General features: G+C 43.3%; 1 protein-coding gene across 2 annotated transcripts in view; it reads left to right on the top strand.

Moving 5' to 3' along the window:
* The window catches only part of ANAPC1 (anaphase promoting complex subunit 1), a 160915-nt gene extending 142956 nt beyond the window's left edge, over positions 1-17959 (top strand). For both annotated transcript variants that reach the window (XM_068232285.1, XM_068232284.1), the window contains 5 exons: positions 5694-5780; positions 7601-7696; positions 12259-12457; positions 15126-15260; positions 17120-17959. In XM_068232285.1, the coding sequence (XP_068088386.1) occupies positions 5694-5780; positions 7601-7696; positions 12259-12457; positions 15126-15260; positions 17120-17235 (633 nt within the window). In that variant the 3' untranslated portion in view covers positions 17236-17959. The remainder of the gene's footprint in view (positions 1-5693; positions 5781-7600; positions 7697-12258; positions 12458-15125; positions 15261-17119) is intronic.
* Positions 17960-18415: the final 456 nt, after the last annotated feature.

Genomic DNA, 18415 nt, shown 5'->3' with positions numbered 1-18415 from the left:
CAAGCAGACCTGGAAAATCTTTGTGAAACGCGGGGCATTGACATCCGCCACAAGACAAAACAGGAAATGATAATAGACTTGTTTCAATGGGATACCCAGCAACTGTTGGAGCGGGATGTGTCCACAGAGGTGGACACCAGCCCATCTGACTCAAATCAAGGGGAACCAGAGACTGAAGATCCTGAGCGTACAGAGGTTGAGCATCCTAAGGGCCCTGCGGCAACAGCTACGCAGGAGGCTGTCAGTATGGACCCCGTCTCAGAGCTTCTCCAAGTACTCGCCCGGAACTGGCCAGTACTGGACTGTCCATTCGTGCTGATCCTCTAATGCAGCAGGCATTACAAAAACTAATAGACACTGACCCAGATAAGTACCTGCAGTGGTTGGAAGCGCTTGAGGAGCGCCAAGCCGCTGCGGCAGAATGCCAAGCGGAGAGGGATTCCGCTGAGCAAGAGCGGGAGCGTCAGCATGAACTGAACATGGCAAAAGTGCAACAGACCAGCCGGAGTTTATTGCCCAGCCTCCTTGCTGAAGGAGCCGCATCCCCTGTAAGTGCAAAATTTCAATTTGCTACTATTTAAAAAGACACTGACATTGACTTGTTCTTGCTATCTTTTGAAAAAGCATGCCGTCAGTCTCGTCTGTCCCAAGACCAGTGGGCCAGACATCTGACACCTTTGCTGCACTACAAAGCGCTTGATGCTTTCGCAGAGTTACCTGTGGAAAAAGATAATGATTATGCCGCTATAAAAGACGCTATCATTACTAAATATCAGCTGATGTCGGAAGCCTATTGCAAAAAGTTCAGGTCCTGGCAGAAAAAAACTATGGACTCTTTATCAAGATGTGGTCAGCAGTTTACTCACCACACTCCGCCAGTGGACTCTAGGCCATATCAAGGGGTTTTACGACTTGATAGTCCTAGAAAAGTTTCTGAATATTTGCCCTGCTGATGTACGACAGTTTGTGCTGCCGCAGACCTCGCTGAGACCTTTGTGACTACCAGGGTGCCTAACACACGCAGAACTGCACAATCTAGCTGGAGAGGCGGTCAGCTGAATACCAGGACAGACCCTCCTGCCTCTGAGCCATCTGCCACAGGGGCTATTCAGTGCATCTGCTGCGCCCAGGCCTGGGGCACCTGAAGGGGTCACCTGTCACTACTGTCGCAATCCCGGACAAATGAAATTCAACTGCCCGGAGCGGTGGCAGACAACGCCAGCACCTGGACCGCCTGTGCCTCGCTCACGGCAAACGCAGACAGCCAGCGAACCCCAGCCTGGAGTACCCACAAATATCACGTTTGCAGGTGGGGAAGGGATCCACTCCCCCACGAGCAATCACCAGCTGGTTACGGTGAATGACCAGCTTGTCACCAGTTTCCGAGACAACGGGAGACATCGTCCCTGACAAATACCTTACCCTCACGGGAGTGGGGGGCACTCTTTCTCACATTCCTCAGGCTCAGGTGTCCATCGACTGGGGGGTGGGGGTTCAAGAGAAGGTTTTTGGGATCCTGGACCAACTGCCGGTCCCAGTTTTGTTGGGGAACGACCTGAGCAAACTTGTGTCTTATTATGAACCTGCCCAAAGCCCCTTGAAATGCCAGGATGGAGAACGAACCCTCTGCCCACACCCAGGTACTTTGCACATGTGGGCAAGACCAGGGGGGAGGTGGGTTGAATGTGCCCAGTTCAAGGGTACCGGATTCAATAGTACCTGAGTCAAAGGTACCTGTGTTTAATGTGCAATCTGTCAGTTGTGATGAAAATGTTATTATACCTGTCACTGTCATTCCTGCATGTAAAAATGATGTAAGTAATGCCAATATGTGCCATTCTGAAGGTATACCTGTCCTAGCAGTAACTCGCAGCCGTGCTGCTCAGAACCTGAGCTCAGAACAGGTGGAGGGGGTTCCGGCCTCCTCTCCCTCCTCTGATCACAAGGATGGTACCTTTTGGCCACTGAGCTCATATGCCACGGGCCAGCTGGCTGAAACTGAGAGTGCTGCATTCATGCAAGCACTCCAGAATGACCCTAGCCTCGAGGCACTCAGATGACAGGCTTCTGAGCCCCTCACAGACGAGGCTGCATTCAAGGTATACTGGGAAGGTAGGAAGTTGTGGGAAGTTGTACTGTGAGCCTGTACACCCCACCGAAGGTGGCATGAGTGTGGGTACCAAGTTGCTTGTGGTACCTAGTGCCATCCAGGGGCATGTGCTGAAGTCCGCACATGACATTCCCCTGGCAGGGCACTTAGGAATCCGCAGGACACTTGATCGTATACAGGGACATTTCTACTGGCCTAGAATGCAGATAGATGTGACGAACTACTGCCGCTCATGTACCGTTTGCCAAAAGGTAAAAAGAGTTGGGAATCCCCACAAAGCTACCTTGTGTCCACTGCCAATCATAGGTGAGCCCTTTCACAGAGTGGCATTCGACATAATTGGACCGTTGCCTACTCCCAGCAGCATTATTGCCGGGAGCATTTTATCCATTATTGCTGGGAGATATTTATCCAGTATTGCTGGGAGATATTTATCCAGCATTGCCTGGAGATATTTATCCAGTATTGCCTGGAGATATTTATCCAGTATTGCCAGGAGCTTTTCTTCCAGTAGTGCCAAGAACTTTTTTTCTTCCTTTACATGAACTTTCCATACCTATTGATCCAGAGTACATTGTCATTCTGGGTCCATCCCATACCCATTTCAGATTTCTATCCTGCTGCATACAAATTTGTATGTTCCATCAAAGCTACATACAAATTTTGTATCACTCGATATGTCTTCTGGTTTTTGTAGCTGGGTAAGAATTGAAAAATCCATGTATATTGAGAGAGTTCTCGCTTTGGAGTTGCCAATGGGAAGTTACCAAATGTAAAAATTAATAGGAGAGAGTGTGAGAAGACAGACGTACAGTATAAGCTTAGGAACGCATTAAGTGCACACTATAAAAGATACCCAGCCAAGATGGCCATTAACCACTTTAACCTACCTGGATGTGTATAAGAGTCGAGTGTAGTTGTGGAAGGTGCACTACCAGTTTGTCACTAAATGAGGCACATGTGGTATCATTTTAACTGGTAGGAGTTGTAGAATACATTTTGGTGTGAAATAGGACAACCTCAATGCAATCCAACCTCAATCCAACATAAAAATAAAATTTTCAAAATTATGATCAAACTTCGGAAAGTAAAACTACACAAGATATATGTGGTAACATTTTAATCATAAGTAGTAGAATTAGATTTTAGGGTGTTTTAAGGTTAAGGGCTATGTTTTGTGTATTCTTTTTAGTAAGAAACTGAATCAATACAATTTTCAGATATTTTGTACCAAATACAAGACTTTTAAAATGAAAACAAAGTGACAGAATATATTAGAAAATAACAATATTGTTACCTTAGGAGCTTGTTTTTTTAAATGTGTATGTCATGAGGGTATATTACTGTTATTTTTGCAAATAAGGTCTTGTAATCATCGATAGTGTACATTGAGAAAGCAAAAAACAAAACAAAAAAGACACCTTTATTTACAAAGTACAATATAGTTACCATACAATGTATTAGGAACTTAATCTATATGTTGTAATAAGTAGGATGGATAAGCAAATAAAATGTGTGGATTTAACTTATAGTTAGCACGGTTTATTGTAAAGCTATAATGGATGTAAATGGAGAAATAGTCTTTTCAATTTTTTCCCTTATTTTCCCTTTAAAATGCATTACTAAACAAAAATATTACTCGCCCAATTTGTCCTGAAAAAAACTATATAGAGCATTTAGGTGTGATAAGTAGTAATAAAGTTATTGGTGAATGAATGGGAGCAGCACTAATATGTGAAAAGGGCTCAACCTATGGATGAAAGGCTAACATGGAAGTAGGCCATGTGTCTTAAACTGAGCACTATAGTTTAACCACTTGAGGACCCAGCCTTTAACCCCCCCCCCCCCCCCCCCCCCTTAAGGACCAGCGCTGTTTTTTATGATCTGTGCTGGGTGGGCTCTGCAGCCCCCAGGACAGATCAGGTTGCATGCAGAGCGATCAGATTGCCCCCCTTTTTTCCCCCCTATGGGGATGATGTGCAGGGGGGTCTGATCGCTCCTGCCGGCTGGCATGTTGCGGGGGGGGGGGGGGCACCTCAAAGCCCCCCTCCGCGGCAAAATTCCCCCCCTCCCTCTCCTTCCTCTCACCCCTGGTGATTGGGGCTGCACAGGACACTATCCGTCCTGTGCAGCCTGTGACAGGATGTCCTTTGTCACATGGCGGCGATCCCCGGCCGCTGATTGGCCGGGGATCGCCAATCTGCCTTACGGCGCTGCTGCGCAGCAGCGCCGTTCAATGTAAACAAAGGAGACAAACGTCTCCTGCGTTTACATTTAGTCTGCGAGCCGCGATCAGCGGCTCGCAGGCTGTTCACGGAGACCCGCTCTGTGATCTAACAGGAAACGGCCGCTCGCGCGAGCGGCCTTTCCTGATTAATTAGGGAGGCACCTGGCGACGCAGATGTGCGTCGCTGGTCCTCCAGCTACCACTTTGCCGCCGCACTGTATGAGTGTGCGGTCGGCAAGTGGTTAAAAACAGTTGAATATCATTGCTGATAACCACACCTTAGCCCTGCTTAAAGGTCTTCCGAGGCAAGTAATTTAATCTAGCTTTACTTACCTGAGGCTTCTTCCAGCCCCTAGAAGTCATTTGTGTCTTTAGCCGCAGCTCTGGTCTTCTCTGGGGTCCCGCTGGCAGTGTCTAAGGTCTGCAGACCCCTGATGACGTCTTCCGTGCAGGTGTCTGCGAGCACCCGCTTGCAAACATGCCCACGTCATCGGGAGCGTACTGCACCAGCACAGTACTACTGCGCTGGCTGCTCAGGTGACGTAGGTGCATTCTCATGCAGGGCAGGTGCACGTCCTGCATGCACAGAAGATACCGACCCATCAAGTGACTGCCACCCTCAGAGGCTGCTAGCAGGACAAAAATGTCTACTAGAGGCTGGTAGAAGCCCCAGGTAAGTAAAACTAGATTTAATTGCTCTCCTCGGAAGTCCTTTAAATGACCACTTTTGTGACAAATTGTAAAATGTAAAAAAAAAATGAAAACGCATAAATAAAAAGTACATTTCTCCCAGAGTAAAATGAGCTATAAATTTCTTTGCTCCTATGTGGCTGTCACTTACAGTAGTTAGTACAAACCTGATGTAACTGACAGGATTTTGACTAGTCCATCTCTTCATGGGGCTTCTTATTTGTACATGTTTACATGCATTTTAAATTTACAATTTTTCGCGATAGTGGTCCTTTAACCTCTTCCTGCAAAATGGACATTTTAAAATGTCAGTGTTTTTAATTTTTAGTGTCAAACATGATCTGTTTTGCAAGGCAGAGGATCAGGAGTGTGCCGCCGGCCGGGGTGCGCACGTGCACATCCACTTTCCGCCGCCTATGGGCTGGCAGGAAGTAGTTATAATAAACAACCGCCCTTGTTTTCAACACATTTTTGTTTCCCTTATTCAATATAACAAATGAGTTTATTTATGATTGAATTTCCCTTGAGGCTTACGTCTTTGGAAATCTGGAAAGTTCTTTCTATAAATTAGGCATTCAGGATTAAAGTATGACACAACGGTTTGTGATGCGGATGTGGCTTGGTAATCCATTCATCACACACACTGTTCTTTTCTTCCCTTATTAGCCGGAGGCCATTTCCGCTTTTACATCTGATCCAGCTTTGCTGTCATTCGCTGAATACTTTTGCAAGCCAACAACGGACATGGGCCAGGTAAAGTACAGATTTATTTGACACGTGGCAATGTTTTTGTAGGTCTTAATGTGAAACCTACCAATGTATCAATGAACTAGTCACTTTAGAGGCTATTCCATGGTGGTGTTTATTGGTATTTCTGTTACGGCTGGCATCAACATTTTCCACCTGGTGATTTGTTTAATGTGTCTGCTTACGCCCCTTGACTATGCATAGTTGTCCTGTAACAAATGATATTCATTTTCCCACAATGCAGTGAGACAGACCTTGACATTTTTGTAAGTCCCTGATGGAAGCTTTGGAGTAGCTTTTTATAGTGACCCTGTAGTGGATCCATGCATACTAAAGTGAACCTGAGGTTAGAGTGGTGTGGAGGCTGCCATAAAGTAATACCAGTTGCCTGCTGCCCTGATGATCCTCTGCCACAAATATTTTCAGCCATAAATCCTGAAACAAGCATGTAGCAGATCAGTTGTTTCTGACAATACTGTGAGAACTGACAAGATTAGCTGCATGCTTTTTTTCATGTGTATTTCTGACACTACTGCAGCCAAATAGATCAGCAGGGCTGCCAGGAAACTAGTATTGCTTAAAAGGAAATAAATATGGCAGCCTCCATATCACTCGTACTTGGGTTCACTTTAAACCACTGTTCTGTCCTGAAATAGAAATATTAAATTACAGCAGCAATCGTATATTTCTAATTGGCTACTTAGTGGCTGAACTTCCTGACTCCTTTCTGATGCCACATGTTGTTGTCTATGTGGGCAAAAGACAGCATGAGTAATCAGAAGGGAGGGGCAAGGGCTGATCATGTGCAAGTCACCAAGCACGCTTGATTGACTTGTAGGACTTTTTTTTCATATAGATGGACAGAGAGGAAAAAGTAGGTGGGATAGAGACAAAATGTTCAGGGTAACAAACACTGTCAGTCATCTGTTTATAGTGAGAAAAGAAACCGCAAAAGGACAGATCATAGAACAAACACCTACTTGTACTGTATGGCAACAAAGACGGCTGTAACCAATTTGTTTGACCACAGGGAAGCTCTATCTGGATTCCTAAAAGTTACTAGTTTTCGAGTGCGTAAACATAAAATCTGACATTAACTGGCTCTAGTATATAGAATGATATTGTTTCCTTGTGTAAAATTGTACATTTTGTATATATACATGTAGCATATGTAGTTCCGTTTTAATATTTCTGATAAATAAGCAATATTGCAAAGTAGTCCTTAAATGTCTACTATCTATTTTACTCTTTCAAGCTCAGCAAACAAGCACAGATTAGCGAATTCTCAACTAAATCCAGAGTTGAGTTGCTCTAAGAAATAATAATATCATACATCCGAGTACACACACACGCACCACACCACACCACACACACCACACACACACCCTGAGTGGCCAGCAAACCTCCTACTAAAATTGGTTTGCTGTCAGCCTGGTTATGAGCTCTGCCACCAGAAAATGTGTAGACCATTTGTGGCTAGCAGCCCAAGTTCCCACTATGTTTTAATTGTTAGTTAATGGCTATGTCTCTTCCGTGAGTGCACATAAACGTTGTGGAAGAGTCTAGTACTGAACAATCTGCACACAAACTGTTTTTGGAAGCGAACATCCTCCATTTGCTGCATCTGTCTTGAATGCAAGTTGTGTAATCTGCCCATGTTTTGAGCTCTGCACATCTATGCAGTTGGTCAATTCGGTTGCAGCCTGCATTTGGAAGCACTGCCAATATCCTCCTGTTGTATAAAGACCAACTAAAATGCCAAAATTCCTCTATTACAAAAATCAATTTTTATTTTATTACTGCTTTGTAATTATTTATCCCTTTAGAAACAAGAAATCTTGGACTTGTTTTCCTCTATCTTGTATGAATGTGTAACCCAAGAGAACCCTGAAATGCTCCCAGCCTACATTGCAATTGACCAGGTAATTTTCAGTATACACTATTATGAAGTAGCATGAATTTTGCCTTTATTTTATATATTTTGTATTTACAGTGGGATGCAAATGTTTGGGCAACGTTGTTAATGGTCATGATTTTCCTGTATAAATCGTTGGTTGTTACAATAAAAAATGTCAGTTAAATATATCATATAGGAGACACACACAGTGATATTTGAGAAGTGAAATGAAGTTTATTGGATTTACAGAAAGTGTGCAATAATTGTTTAAACAAAATTAGGCAGGTGCATAAATTTGGGCACCACAAAAAAGAAATTAAATCATTATTTAGTAGATCCTTCTTTTGCAGAAATTTCAGCCTCTAAACCAGGTGTAGGGAACCTATGGCTCGGGAGCCAGATGTGGCTCTTTTGATGGCTACATCTGGCTCTGGCCCCAGGGTTCGATACTACTGTATTCCCTTTGTTGTTTACCTTAGACATGCAGCCGCTTAACCCCTAAAGAAGTACATATATGTGTGAAACAGCCACTGGGCTTCTGTCAAAGTCAAAGCTGTAAGCTTGATGTGGATGTTCTAGTGCAGGAGTAGGGAACCTATGGCTCGGGAGCCAGATGTGGCTCTTTTGATGGCTACATCTGGCTCACATACAAATCAGGAGTGGTTGATTCACTAAGCTACACTGCTCAAGCAGCGCAGCTTAGTGTGGCAGCGCAAATAACATTTTCAAAGTAAGCATGTTACTTCTGTAGCGTGCACTACTAACTTACTTGCGCTACTCCAAAACTAATGGCTGCTCCAACTGTCCCACTCTGGACCCTGTCGGGTCCAGTGACTTTGTAGGACGAGATCCCTGCACTTTGGTCCAATAGGCTGCCTGTCAAGTGACAGGCAGCCTATTGGGCTAATCAAAGTGTGGGGATCTTGTCCTATAAAGTGAATCAAACCCTCAAGTCAGTTAGCTAATTGTACATACTGTTAGTCGGTATTTCTGCTGTCTGGCTCTCTGGGAAATTGCTGATGTTGCTGAAACCCAAGAGAAGCTGAAGACGTGTCTGACGCTTCCGCTGCCCGGCGGATCAACTGTATACACATCACCATGGCAACACATCACGCATGCGCACTGTCCCAGTTTGAAACATATTGTATGGCTCTCATGTAATTACATTTTAAAGTATGTTGTGTTTATGGCTCTCTCAGAAAAAAACGTTCCTTACCCCTGCTCTAAAAGCTTCCTATAGGTTCCAATAGAGTCTGGATTCTGGTTGAAGGTATTTTGGACCATTCCTCTTTACAAAACATCTCTAGTTCATTCAGGTTTGATGGCTTCTGAGCACGGACAGCTCAGCTTTAACTCACACCACAGATTTTCAATTATATTCAGGTCTGGGGACTGAGATGACCATTCTAGAACGTTGTACTTGTTCCTTTGCATGAATGCCTTAGTGGATTTTGAGCAGGGTTTAGGGTCGTTGTCTTGTTGAAAGACCCAGCCCCAATGCAGCTTCAGCTTTGTCACTGATTCCTGGACATTGGTCTCCAGAATCTGCTGTTACTGAGTAGAATCCATGCGTCCCTCAACTTTGACAAGATGCCCAGTCCCTGCACTGGCTACTCAGCCCAACAGCATGATGGAATAGGTAGGTAGCAGGTGTTTTTCTTGGAATGCTGTGGTGTTTTTCCTCCATGCATAACACCCCTTGTTATGCCCAAATAACTCAATTTTAGTTTCAGAAGTCCACAGCACCTTATTCCAAAATTAAGCTGGCTTGTCCAAATGTGCTTTAGCATACTTTAAGCCGTTCTGTTTGTGCACTTGGCGGAGAAAAGGCTTCCTCTGCATACAGTATCTCCGTGTGTAAAGTGTGCTGATGGTTGAACGATGCACAGTGACTCCATCTGCAGCAAGATGATGTTGTAGGTCTTTGGTGCTGGTCTGTGGGTTGACTCTGACTGTTTACTCCATTTGTCGCTTCTGTTTATCCGAGATTTTTCTTGGTCTGCCACTTCAAGCTTTAACTTGAACTGAGCCTGTGGTCTTCCATTTCCTCAATATGTTCCTAACTGTGGAAACAGACAGCTGAAACCTACGAGACAGCTTTCTGTATCCTTCCCCTAAAACATGATGGTGAACAATCTTTGTCTTCAGGTCATTTGAGAGTTGTTTTGAGACCCCCATGTTGCCACTCTTTAGAGAAATTGAAAAGAGGAGGTAAACTTACAATTGACCCCCTTAAATTCTCTTTCTTATAATTTGATTCACCTGTGTATGTAGGTCAGGGGTCACTGAGCTTACCAAGCCAATGTGAGTTCCAATAATTAGTTCTACAGGTTTTGGAGTCAATAAAATGATAACCGTGCCCAAATTTATGCACCTGCCTAATTTTATTTAAATAATTATTGCACACTTTCTGCAAATCCAATAAACTTGGAACATTTCAATTCTCAAATATCACTGCGTGTGTCTCATATATATGATATATTTAACTGACATTTTTTTATCGTAACAACTAACGATGTATGCAGGAAAATCATGATGATTAACAATGTTGCCCAAACTTTCGCATCCCTCTGTATATAGTGTATGTTTGTAGATCATACTTGATCATTATTCATCATAAATAACTTTTACTCACAAGGAAGTGGTAAAAAGGACTATCAAGGTTGGGTGGTTGTCTAACTAAAGTTCCAGAAGTTTTCCGAAGACTTATCTGAAGCTATGTACACACCTTAGATTTAGATCACCTTTGCAGAAATTATCATTTTGTGACGGAAAGGAAATCTAAAGTGTGTAGCATTGTCCTAAGATGATGTTTGCTTCCCCTTTAGAACACACTTTTCTGAAACCTTCCATTCATGGCGACGTCAAAGGAAATTCCCACAGCAGGACACTGCTCATACCTCTTCCCCAGGGTCGGGCCGAGGCAAAGGCGAGAGAGGCTCCAGCCTCGGCGCAATGTAGGAGGGGGTGCACAACTCACTCAGCTATCATTCCCCTATTGTGTTTGAAACAGAGAGAGATAAGAAAAGGGGATAAATGGCAGTGACTGCAAGCCAGATAACTAGAGATTAAGGTGTTGGGGGTCCTGGAGCGCCTCTTAGTCTAATAGCAATCAGTGTGTGGCAGCTGGGGTGGGAGGCATGGAGGGGCGCACTTTGGTGTCTCAGCCTTGGGTGCTGGAGGATCTTGTCCATGTTCTGGTCCTCCCTTTCCCCCTTCAGTGGCTTGATAGTGTACTGGTTAAGTGCTCTGCCTCTGACACTAGAGACCAGGGTTAGAATCTCGGCTCTTCCTGCTCAGTAAGCCAGCACCTATACACTGCTATTGCCTACTGAGCGTGCCCTAGTGGCTGCAGCTTTTGATGCTTTGAGTTTGCCAGGAGAATAGTGCGATATTAATGTTCTGTCTTGTCTTGTCTAAATAGAAAAGAACACCCTGCTCAGCTGGCAGCCGTACAACTGTCATTTTTTAAGTGCCATGACAAACTATTGCTAACAGTCATTTTTGGTGACAGTTATAACAAATGTATATGTGGCTTAAAGGACTTACGAGGCCAATTTTAGAAAAAAATAAATTAAAAAAAGTTAGATACCTGCATCAGTTTGTAAGGCACGGAGGACGCCGTCCGCGTCCTCCGTGCCGTTCCGCCGGGTCCCCGCTGCTCAATAGCCCCCCGAACGGCCGCCGACCGCACGGCCAGGGTCGGGATCTCCAGCCTGCACAAAGATGGCCGCCGGAGCTGGCCGCGGCTGCGCAGTTCACATAGCCGCGAGTGCGGCTGCGCAGCTCTAAGACCAACCCCCCGATCCACGCTACAGGAAACAGCCTAGAGCTGCGCAGCCGCACTCGCGGCTATGCTGATTGCGCAGCCACGGCCAGCTCCGGTGGCCATCTTTGTGCAGGCTGAAGAGCCCGACCTGGGCCGTGCGGTCGGGGGGCTAGTGAGCGGCGGGGACCCGGCGGAACGGCACGGAGGGCACGGACGGCGTCCTCCGTGCCTTACAAACTGATGCAGGTATCTAACTTTTTGTTTATTTATTTTTTTTCTAAAATTGGCCTCGTAAGTCCTTTAAAGAGGAACTTTACTGAAACGTAGTAGTGGGAAGAAAGAACTTTAACCCAGGAATAAACTTCATCCCAATCAGTAGCCGATAAACTCTTTCCCATAAGAAATCGTTACTTTTTCTATAATGTTTCATTAGAAACGTCTAAATGGCTGATATTGAGGTGAAACCCCTGCCACAGTGTGATGTCTGGGCTGTGGCCCAACAGTTTCCTGTCCGTGAACCTTGTTGCATTATGGGAAATCATGGCTGTTTCTAACTACGCACGCACACACACACACACACACCTATCAATTTACCGGTATTAGTGGTTATAGATAATGTAATGGCAGTTGCTTTCTGCTTTTTCTGCTTGTCTGCCAGCAGTAAATCTGCTGACCGGCAGACTCACAGTGGATCAAACAACTTGAATGAATTATATAGCGAGTATCAGTCATTTCTTGATCTATCATCGATTTATTTACCTTTTCACTTTGCAATATATTGACTTTATTTTTTATGACTGTTCATTTTTTTTAAACAGTCAGTTCGAGCGCTAGAGAGGAGGGAGACAACAGAAACCTTTGAGCTTTGGCAAATCAAGCTGGTTCTAGAGTTCTTCAGCTCACAGAGCCTCCAGGAACGGATGAAGAGGAACCCAACTAGAAGGCTCTTCATGAACTCGGAGTTTCTACCTGTAATGAAATGTACCATCGATAACACTCTAGACCAGTGGCTGCAAGGTAAAATTAGCAAATGTTCAACATTGTAGTGATTGATTGCTTTTTAACCTTATCATTAAAGAGCTGTTAAATCAAACCTGGACTTAGAATAAACTCAAGAGATAATGGTTTGGATGTATAGTATCAATGGTGTATATAGTACTTTCCTGGTGTCTCATATTCTAATTTTCATTGTAAGTGGTTACATTTTGGCTTTGAATTATTGATAAATAATTATCCGTATAGTTTTGACCAGGAATAGTTATGATTGAAAAGAAACTTGTTAATTAGCTTTACCCAAGAGGCAAGATTCGGTTTTAGCCAATCATCCATCAAGTTTTTAACAAATAAGATACGCTTTAAAAAGAATCTGTAATAAAAAAAAGTGTCCCTTGGGAGTATTTACCTCGGGAGTGGGAAGCCTTTGGATCCTAATGAGGCTTCCCCTGTCCTCCACAGTAACCCCGATCCAGCACTGGGACCCCCAGACAGCTGCAGATGCTAGTATTTACCATTTAGATCCAGCGCAAGCGCAGTACCATCTTCCCCCTTGGGCTTTGGCAGAAATAGTCAAGCCCGATCTCTGCTATTTCTACTGCAGCCTGAGGAGGAGGTTGGTACTGCGCTTGTGCTGGTTCCAAAAAGTAAATATCGCTGCATGCTACAGGTGCTACAGCACCTACACGCATCTGGGAGCCATCGCTAGATTAGGGCTGCTGCAGAGAACTGGGGAAGCCTTGTTAGGATGATTCTACCGATGTAGTAACCCCCGGGGCACTTTATTTTATTACAGATTCTCTTTAAATAGATTTTAAACCTAATTGATGTCATCTAGGTGGAGCTAATGAGAATTTACTGGTCCAAGTAGTTAAGAGCAGTAAGGGGCATCTCCATTTCACATTGTCAGTAATAATTTGATTATTGCTGTTCAGTACTGCAAGACTCAATTTTCAGTGACTACCAGAGTCTCTTTAGTAACCCATAGACCGCAGCAGACTTCACATAATCTGGTTGTTCAATACGAAGTCTATTTTCTGGAGATAGGAGTGCCACTGAGTGGTTTTATGTCGTAAGTATGAACTTGCGGGAGGCAAGTATGACTGCCTATGCCTTTCATGTTCAATTACAGTATGTTTCGACTTTAAGGTGCATGTAATAATAAATAGCCGAGCCTGATAGTATCTGCTCTGCTGCACAGGTGCGAGTCCTTTTGCACGTGTGCAGTAGAGCGGATAGCTCGGGTTCGGCTATTTCCTCCTTAACCCGAGGGAAGAGTTGGCTAGCTAGTGCACCTGTGCAGGATTGCGGTAGGTAAATATTTACCTCGCCACAATTCGGGTGACCCGGGCAAGCTAATGGAGGGACGGAAGAGGACAGGGGAAATGTCGTCAGGATCCAGAGGCTTCCCACTTCCGAGGTCAGTATCCTCCAGAGGGATTTTTTTTAATTTCAGATCCTCTTTAAGCTTGGTATTTTTTTGTGTTGTGATGACTGACGTTTTGTGAACTGTTGAGACAACTTCCAGTGTGTTTAACCACTTTACCCCCCCCAGTGCTAAATTTCTCCGTCCCTCTGCGCACCGCTTCACCCCCAGGGACGGAGAAAGGCGCACTTGTTTGTTTACTGGCTGGAAGTGGGCGGGGACCTCGCGCGCACACTCCAGCCAGCCAGCACAGCAGGTGACTAATTGGATGTTAGGAACAAGCGTTCCTAAATCCAATTAGACGCGCCGATTGCGGACACAATGGAGACTGCTTCAAACAGAAGCAGTTTCCATTGATAACAAAGAAATGTAAACAAACGTGCAGCGCGCGATCGCGCGCACCCGCGACCCGCGCGTGCGCGCACACACACCCCCGCTCTGCAGTGCAATGATTGGTTATGGGGACCCCAGTCCCCAATAACCAATCATATCACAGTAAAAAATCAATGGAAGCAGCGCTGCAATGTACAAATCGCGCTGGTGCTTCAGGGGTAAAACCCCTCCGTTGTGAAGTGGTTAATGATCAATCTATCCCATACCTGATGTAAAAATAAGGTACTATCGGATATTACAAAATGAAATTTTCTTACCCGGTTGCCACTAAATGTCAAACACACTGGGGTGGGCCACAGAAACACAGAAGTGCCCACGGGGCTCCAGACCTGTTCAGAAAGTCTTTAAGTAAAAACCATCAGCATGGCAGCCATGGCCTGATTGGTGTCACTGAGCTGGGGGAGGGCTGCGGAAATGCAGGTGGGAGTGGCCACAGGGCTCCAGACCTAATTCAAAAGTCTGGGCCAAAATTGCCATGATGATTTGAGGGGCGGGGGAGGTGGGGTTTACGGATATTAAACATTTACAGGCCAGCTTGTGAGAAAATGTCATTTTTAATATCCAGTTGTACCTTATATTTGCATAAGGTACAGAATAAATAGATTATTTAGCAGGATGGAGGTGCTTTTTAAGGTGCCTATCAATGAAACAGTCTTGATTGTACAGTCTTACCGCATCTGTGTAGTTGAATGGTAAACTGAGTGAACATGCTTTGTAGACTTTAGGTAATCCCTCAAAAGGGAAAAAGATACACTATCAAGATTGCATTATTAGTGGGCACATTTAGAGAAATGTTCACTAATTATGTCTTACCAGAGTTTTCTCGTTCCAGCAAAGCTAGCTGTGTGACTGATTCACTTTATTTTCCTACAGGTGGAGGTGATATCGCCCTGCACTCGTACTTAGCTGGACAACCAGTAGAAGATTCTCAGCTCAGTATTTTGGCCTGTTTCTTGGTTTACTATTCTGTCCCCCCTCTAAAGGAATTATTGGAAGGAAAACTTGAAGGTATGTATTTCCCTGTGTACCACTCTGCCATTTAATCAGCAAGTTTGCTCCTCAGTATCAATTAAAGGTTCTGACAACTGACAGAACAGCGATAAGACAAATGCAACACACACACAACATCATACATATTCAGCTGTGTTTCTAAAATGGTAAGTAATCATCTAAAACTGAAAAACTAGAATATAGCCTACACATTATGAGAGCACAAATGCTGAAATCCCATTGTAATTTTGGAATTACAAGGCTGGAACATATTATAGTCTATTTTTGTCTGCATGCTGCTATAATAAAAATGTAATGTGATGCAGGATCTTTGCCTGCCAATACGCAAGGGCTTCTGTTTATTTTATTTTTAACTTCATAGTAAGTTCCAATAAGTCTTTTTATTGTAAAATAGGACTAAAATGAATATTGTAAGTATACAACATTAACAGAGCCTTATTTTAAGACGTGTCAGATGAAAGTACACGGACACTGTAAAATGTATGAATGACTTAGCAAATTCCTTTATAATTAATTCTCATTGAGTTTCTGCTCTGACCTCTCATTGGCTGCTAGTGCAACAAATGCAGCTGCTTTATACCAGAACTACATACACACCATCCTCCACAACCAAAAAACAGAGCAGGAGGGTGACACCTCATTGCATACACTGTTTTATTCTAGTGGTATTATAAGCCACAATAGCCTCAATTCTGGTAGCTATGTGCGGTAAAAAAAAGTTGTCGTATGCAGTATTTCAGCAGTAAGCGTTCGGTAAATAATAAGTCTTTATTTGTCTTCCAAAAGTTGGGATAGTCTTTGGAAGATTTTTTTTTTTTAGGTGGTGGGGAGGTGTTTTTGATTATGTAGCAACCTATTTCTACTATTCTTTTCTATCACACAGCCTTAAAGGAATCATCAGGCTCAAAATAAAAAAAATCAGCGTCACTCACCTGGGGCTTTCTCCAGCCCCTTGCAACGGACTGTCCCACACCAACCGCTCCACTCTCCACCCCCGTCCCGGGCTCCCCGCTCAGTGCAGAGGACGACCTCGAGGTCTTCCTTACAGCGACTGCATGAAGCACCGCTACCAATCATGACAACGTTGTCCGCGGCGCACTGCGCAGGCGGAATCGCATGTAGGGTGCAAAAGGCCTTATAGTTTCAGACATTTTGTGTGGCACACAATACCTGATGGTAACATTTAGGCTCTCTGCATGTTTAGCTTCCATACAATGTCTTTACATTTGTGGCAAGAAATTGATTTTAAAGCTAATCTGAAATGAAAATAAACTGTATAGACAATGTGAATGGTAATTAAGTTTCTAGAATCTCATATTTGGTTTTTCATTTAAGGGGCTGGATTTCTGGGCTTGAATTCTAAACTGCCACCATCTCCGTATGACGTTAAATCTGCTTCATACAGCTCCAAAACAAAAGAAGCCTTTTTGAACATTTCAGCCCTTTCCTGTTATCATCAGTGTGTTCCCAGCCAATTAGAAGTGTTGTTGCTTCTTTTTACTTTGTAGGAAAGCCAGGGCTGCATTTGACTTGTTTGAAAGCCTCATTTGCATAGATAAAAGCACTGCTTTATTTACCCTCGCAATGAAAATAAAAAAACCTCAGACAATTTCTTAGTAGAGCTAGTATCGTATGTGCCCATACTTATCTCATCATCTCATGTGTCAGCTTAAGTACATTATAAAGAGGACCTCAGCAATTTCCCTTATACTGTTGCACACATTTTTAAATTTGATAACTGCTGCTTGGAGTTCAGCTATAATTTTTAAAGATGATGGATAAATACAATAAAAATCAGCATCACAAAATAAGAATATTTGTGTATCTGTATTAACAGTCTCTTTTTCCTCTTGCAGGAAGTAGTAATTTTTCGGATCTGCTATTGAAGTTCCAAGAACTCAAGATGCCAGTGAGAGCTTTACTTAGGCTTGCACCCCTCCTCCTAGGAAATCCTCTCTCTATAGTCCTATAACAGACCTTCAGGATGTTCCAAAGTACAGTGGTCTGAATACTGCATGGGTGCTGAAGACGGTATATGTCAAGAGACTTTCTGGTGCAGGTCTGTTCCGTAACGGACTATGTGGCTTAACCATATAATGACATTCTTCATCTGATTACAAAGCTATATATATATATATATATATATATATATATATATATATATATATATATATATATATATATATATATATATATATAATATATTGTAAGCCCATACAATATTGTTAGGAATACTATGGTCATGATCATTAAACCACATGAGCCCGGGCTCTCAGGATGGGTTGGCCATGGTGATGTTTGGATGGTGACTTACTGTTAGCAGGCCTGATACAGGTCTAGGAGTTACATATAATGGGAAGATGAAATAATTACAAGATCAATTCTTAATCACTATCCCACTGTATTCCTACAAGCAATAAGTTTGTCCCAGTTCCCACATGTAATGACCCCCGACAGAGCAGTATTCAGCAACTTGAAGACTGTAAGAACAGCATAAGCTTATTGATGTCTGAAGTTATGCAGAGAAGAAGACTTGCATCAATGAAGTCTCCAAAGTCTTTTAATACAGGCAAGGCAAGTATCCTTGTCTTTATTTGTCTTAAAATTAAGTCTATTTCTATTATAAGTATGGCATTGTGATGCATTGTATATAAACTTTTGTTAAAATGAAAAATAAAAACCTATTTCGTTTTACATTTAATGTGTTTGAGGGAAGTTTTAACCAATTGCTTCATGTTATGGAGTCTGAAAATTGGCATTCGACTTTCTGCTTCTTTTTGTTTTAGATGTGTCATTCTGTTACTAAATTTAATTTTAGTACTGTTTTCATCATAAAGTATGTGTTTTTTTTTACTTCATTTTGTTCTTGGTAGTTTATATGCAGAAATTATCGCTGGAAAACGGGCAGATTGCTACAAACACAGTTAAAATGATTATGTGCAGCTTTTCTTTCCTGCCAGAGGTCTGTTACTCTGTTCATTGATAGTTTAGTCCTCCAGTGGTTCTCCTCCTCCTTGGCCGGCAGAACACAAAGAATAGCCTTGGGGCCTTTCCGGTGGAGCAGGTAAATAGGGTGCATACGGCAAGTGGCTAAGAAGAGCGCCACATAGAGCACAATGTTATTAGTGGCTTTTGCGGTGCCCACAGTATAA

Source organism: Hyperolius riggenbachi, chromosome 4 (assembly GCF_040937935.1).
Source record: "Hyperolius riggenbachi isolate aHypRig1 chromosome 4, aHypRig1.pri, whole genome shotgun sequence".
NCBI classification, from domain to species: Eukaryota; Metazoa; Chordata; class Amphibia; order Anura; family Hyperoliidae; genus Hyperolius; species Hyperolius riggenbachi.
The sequence above is the reverse complement of the archived record's forward strand: the minus strand, read 5'-3'. Positions and strand labels throughout refer to the sequence as shown.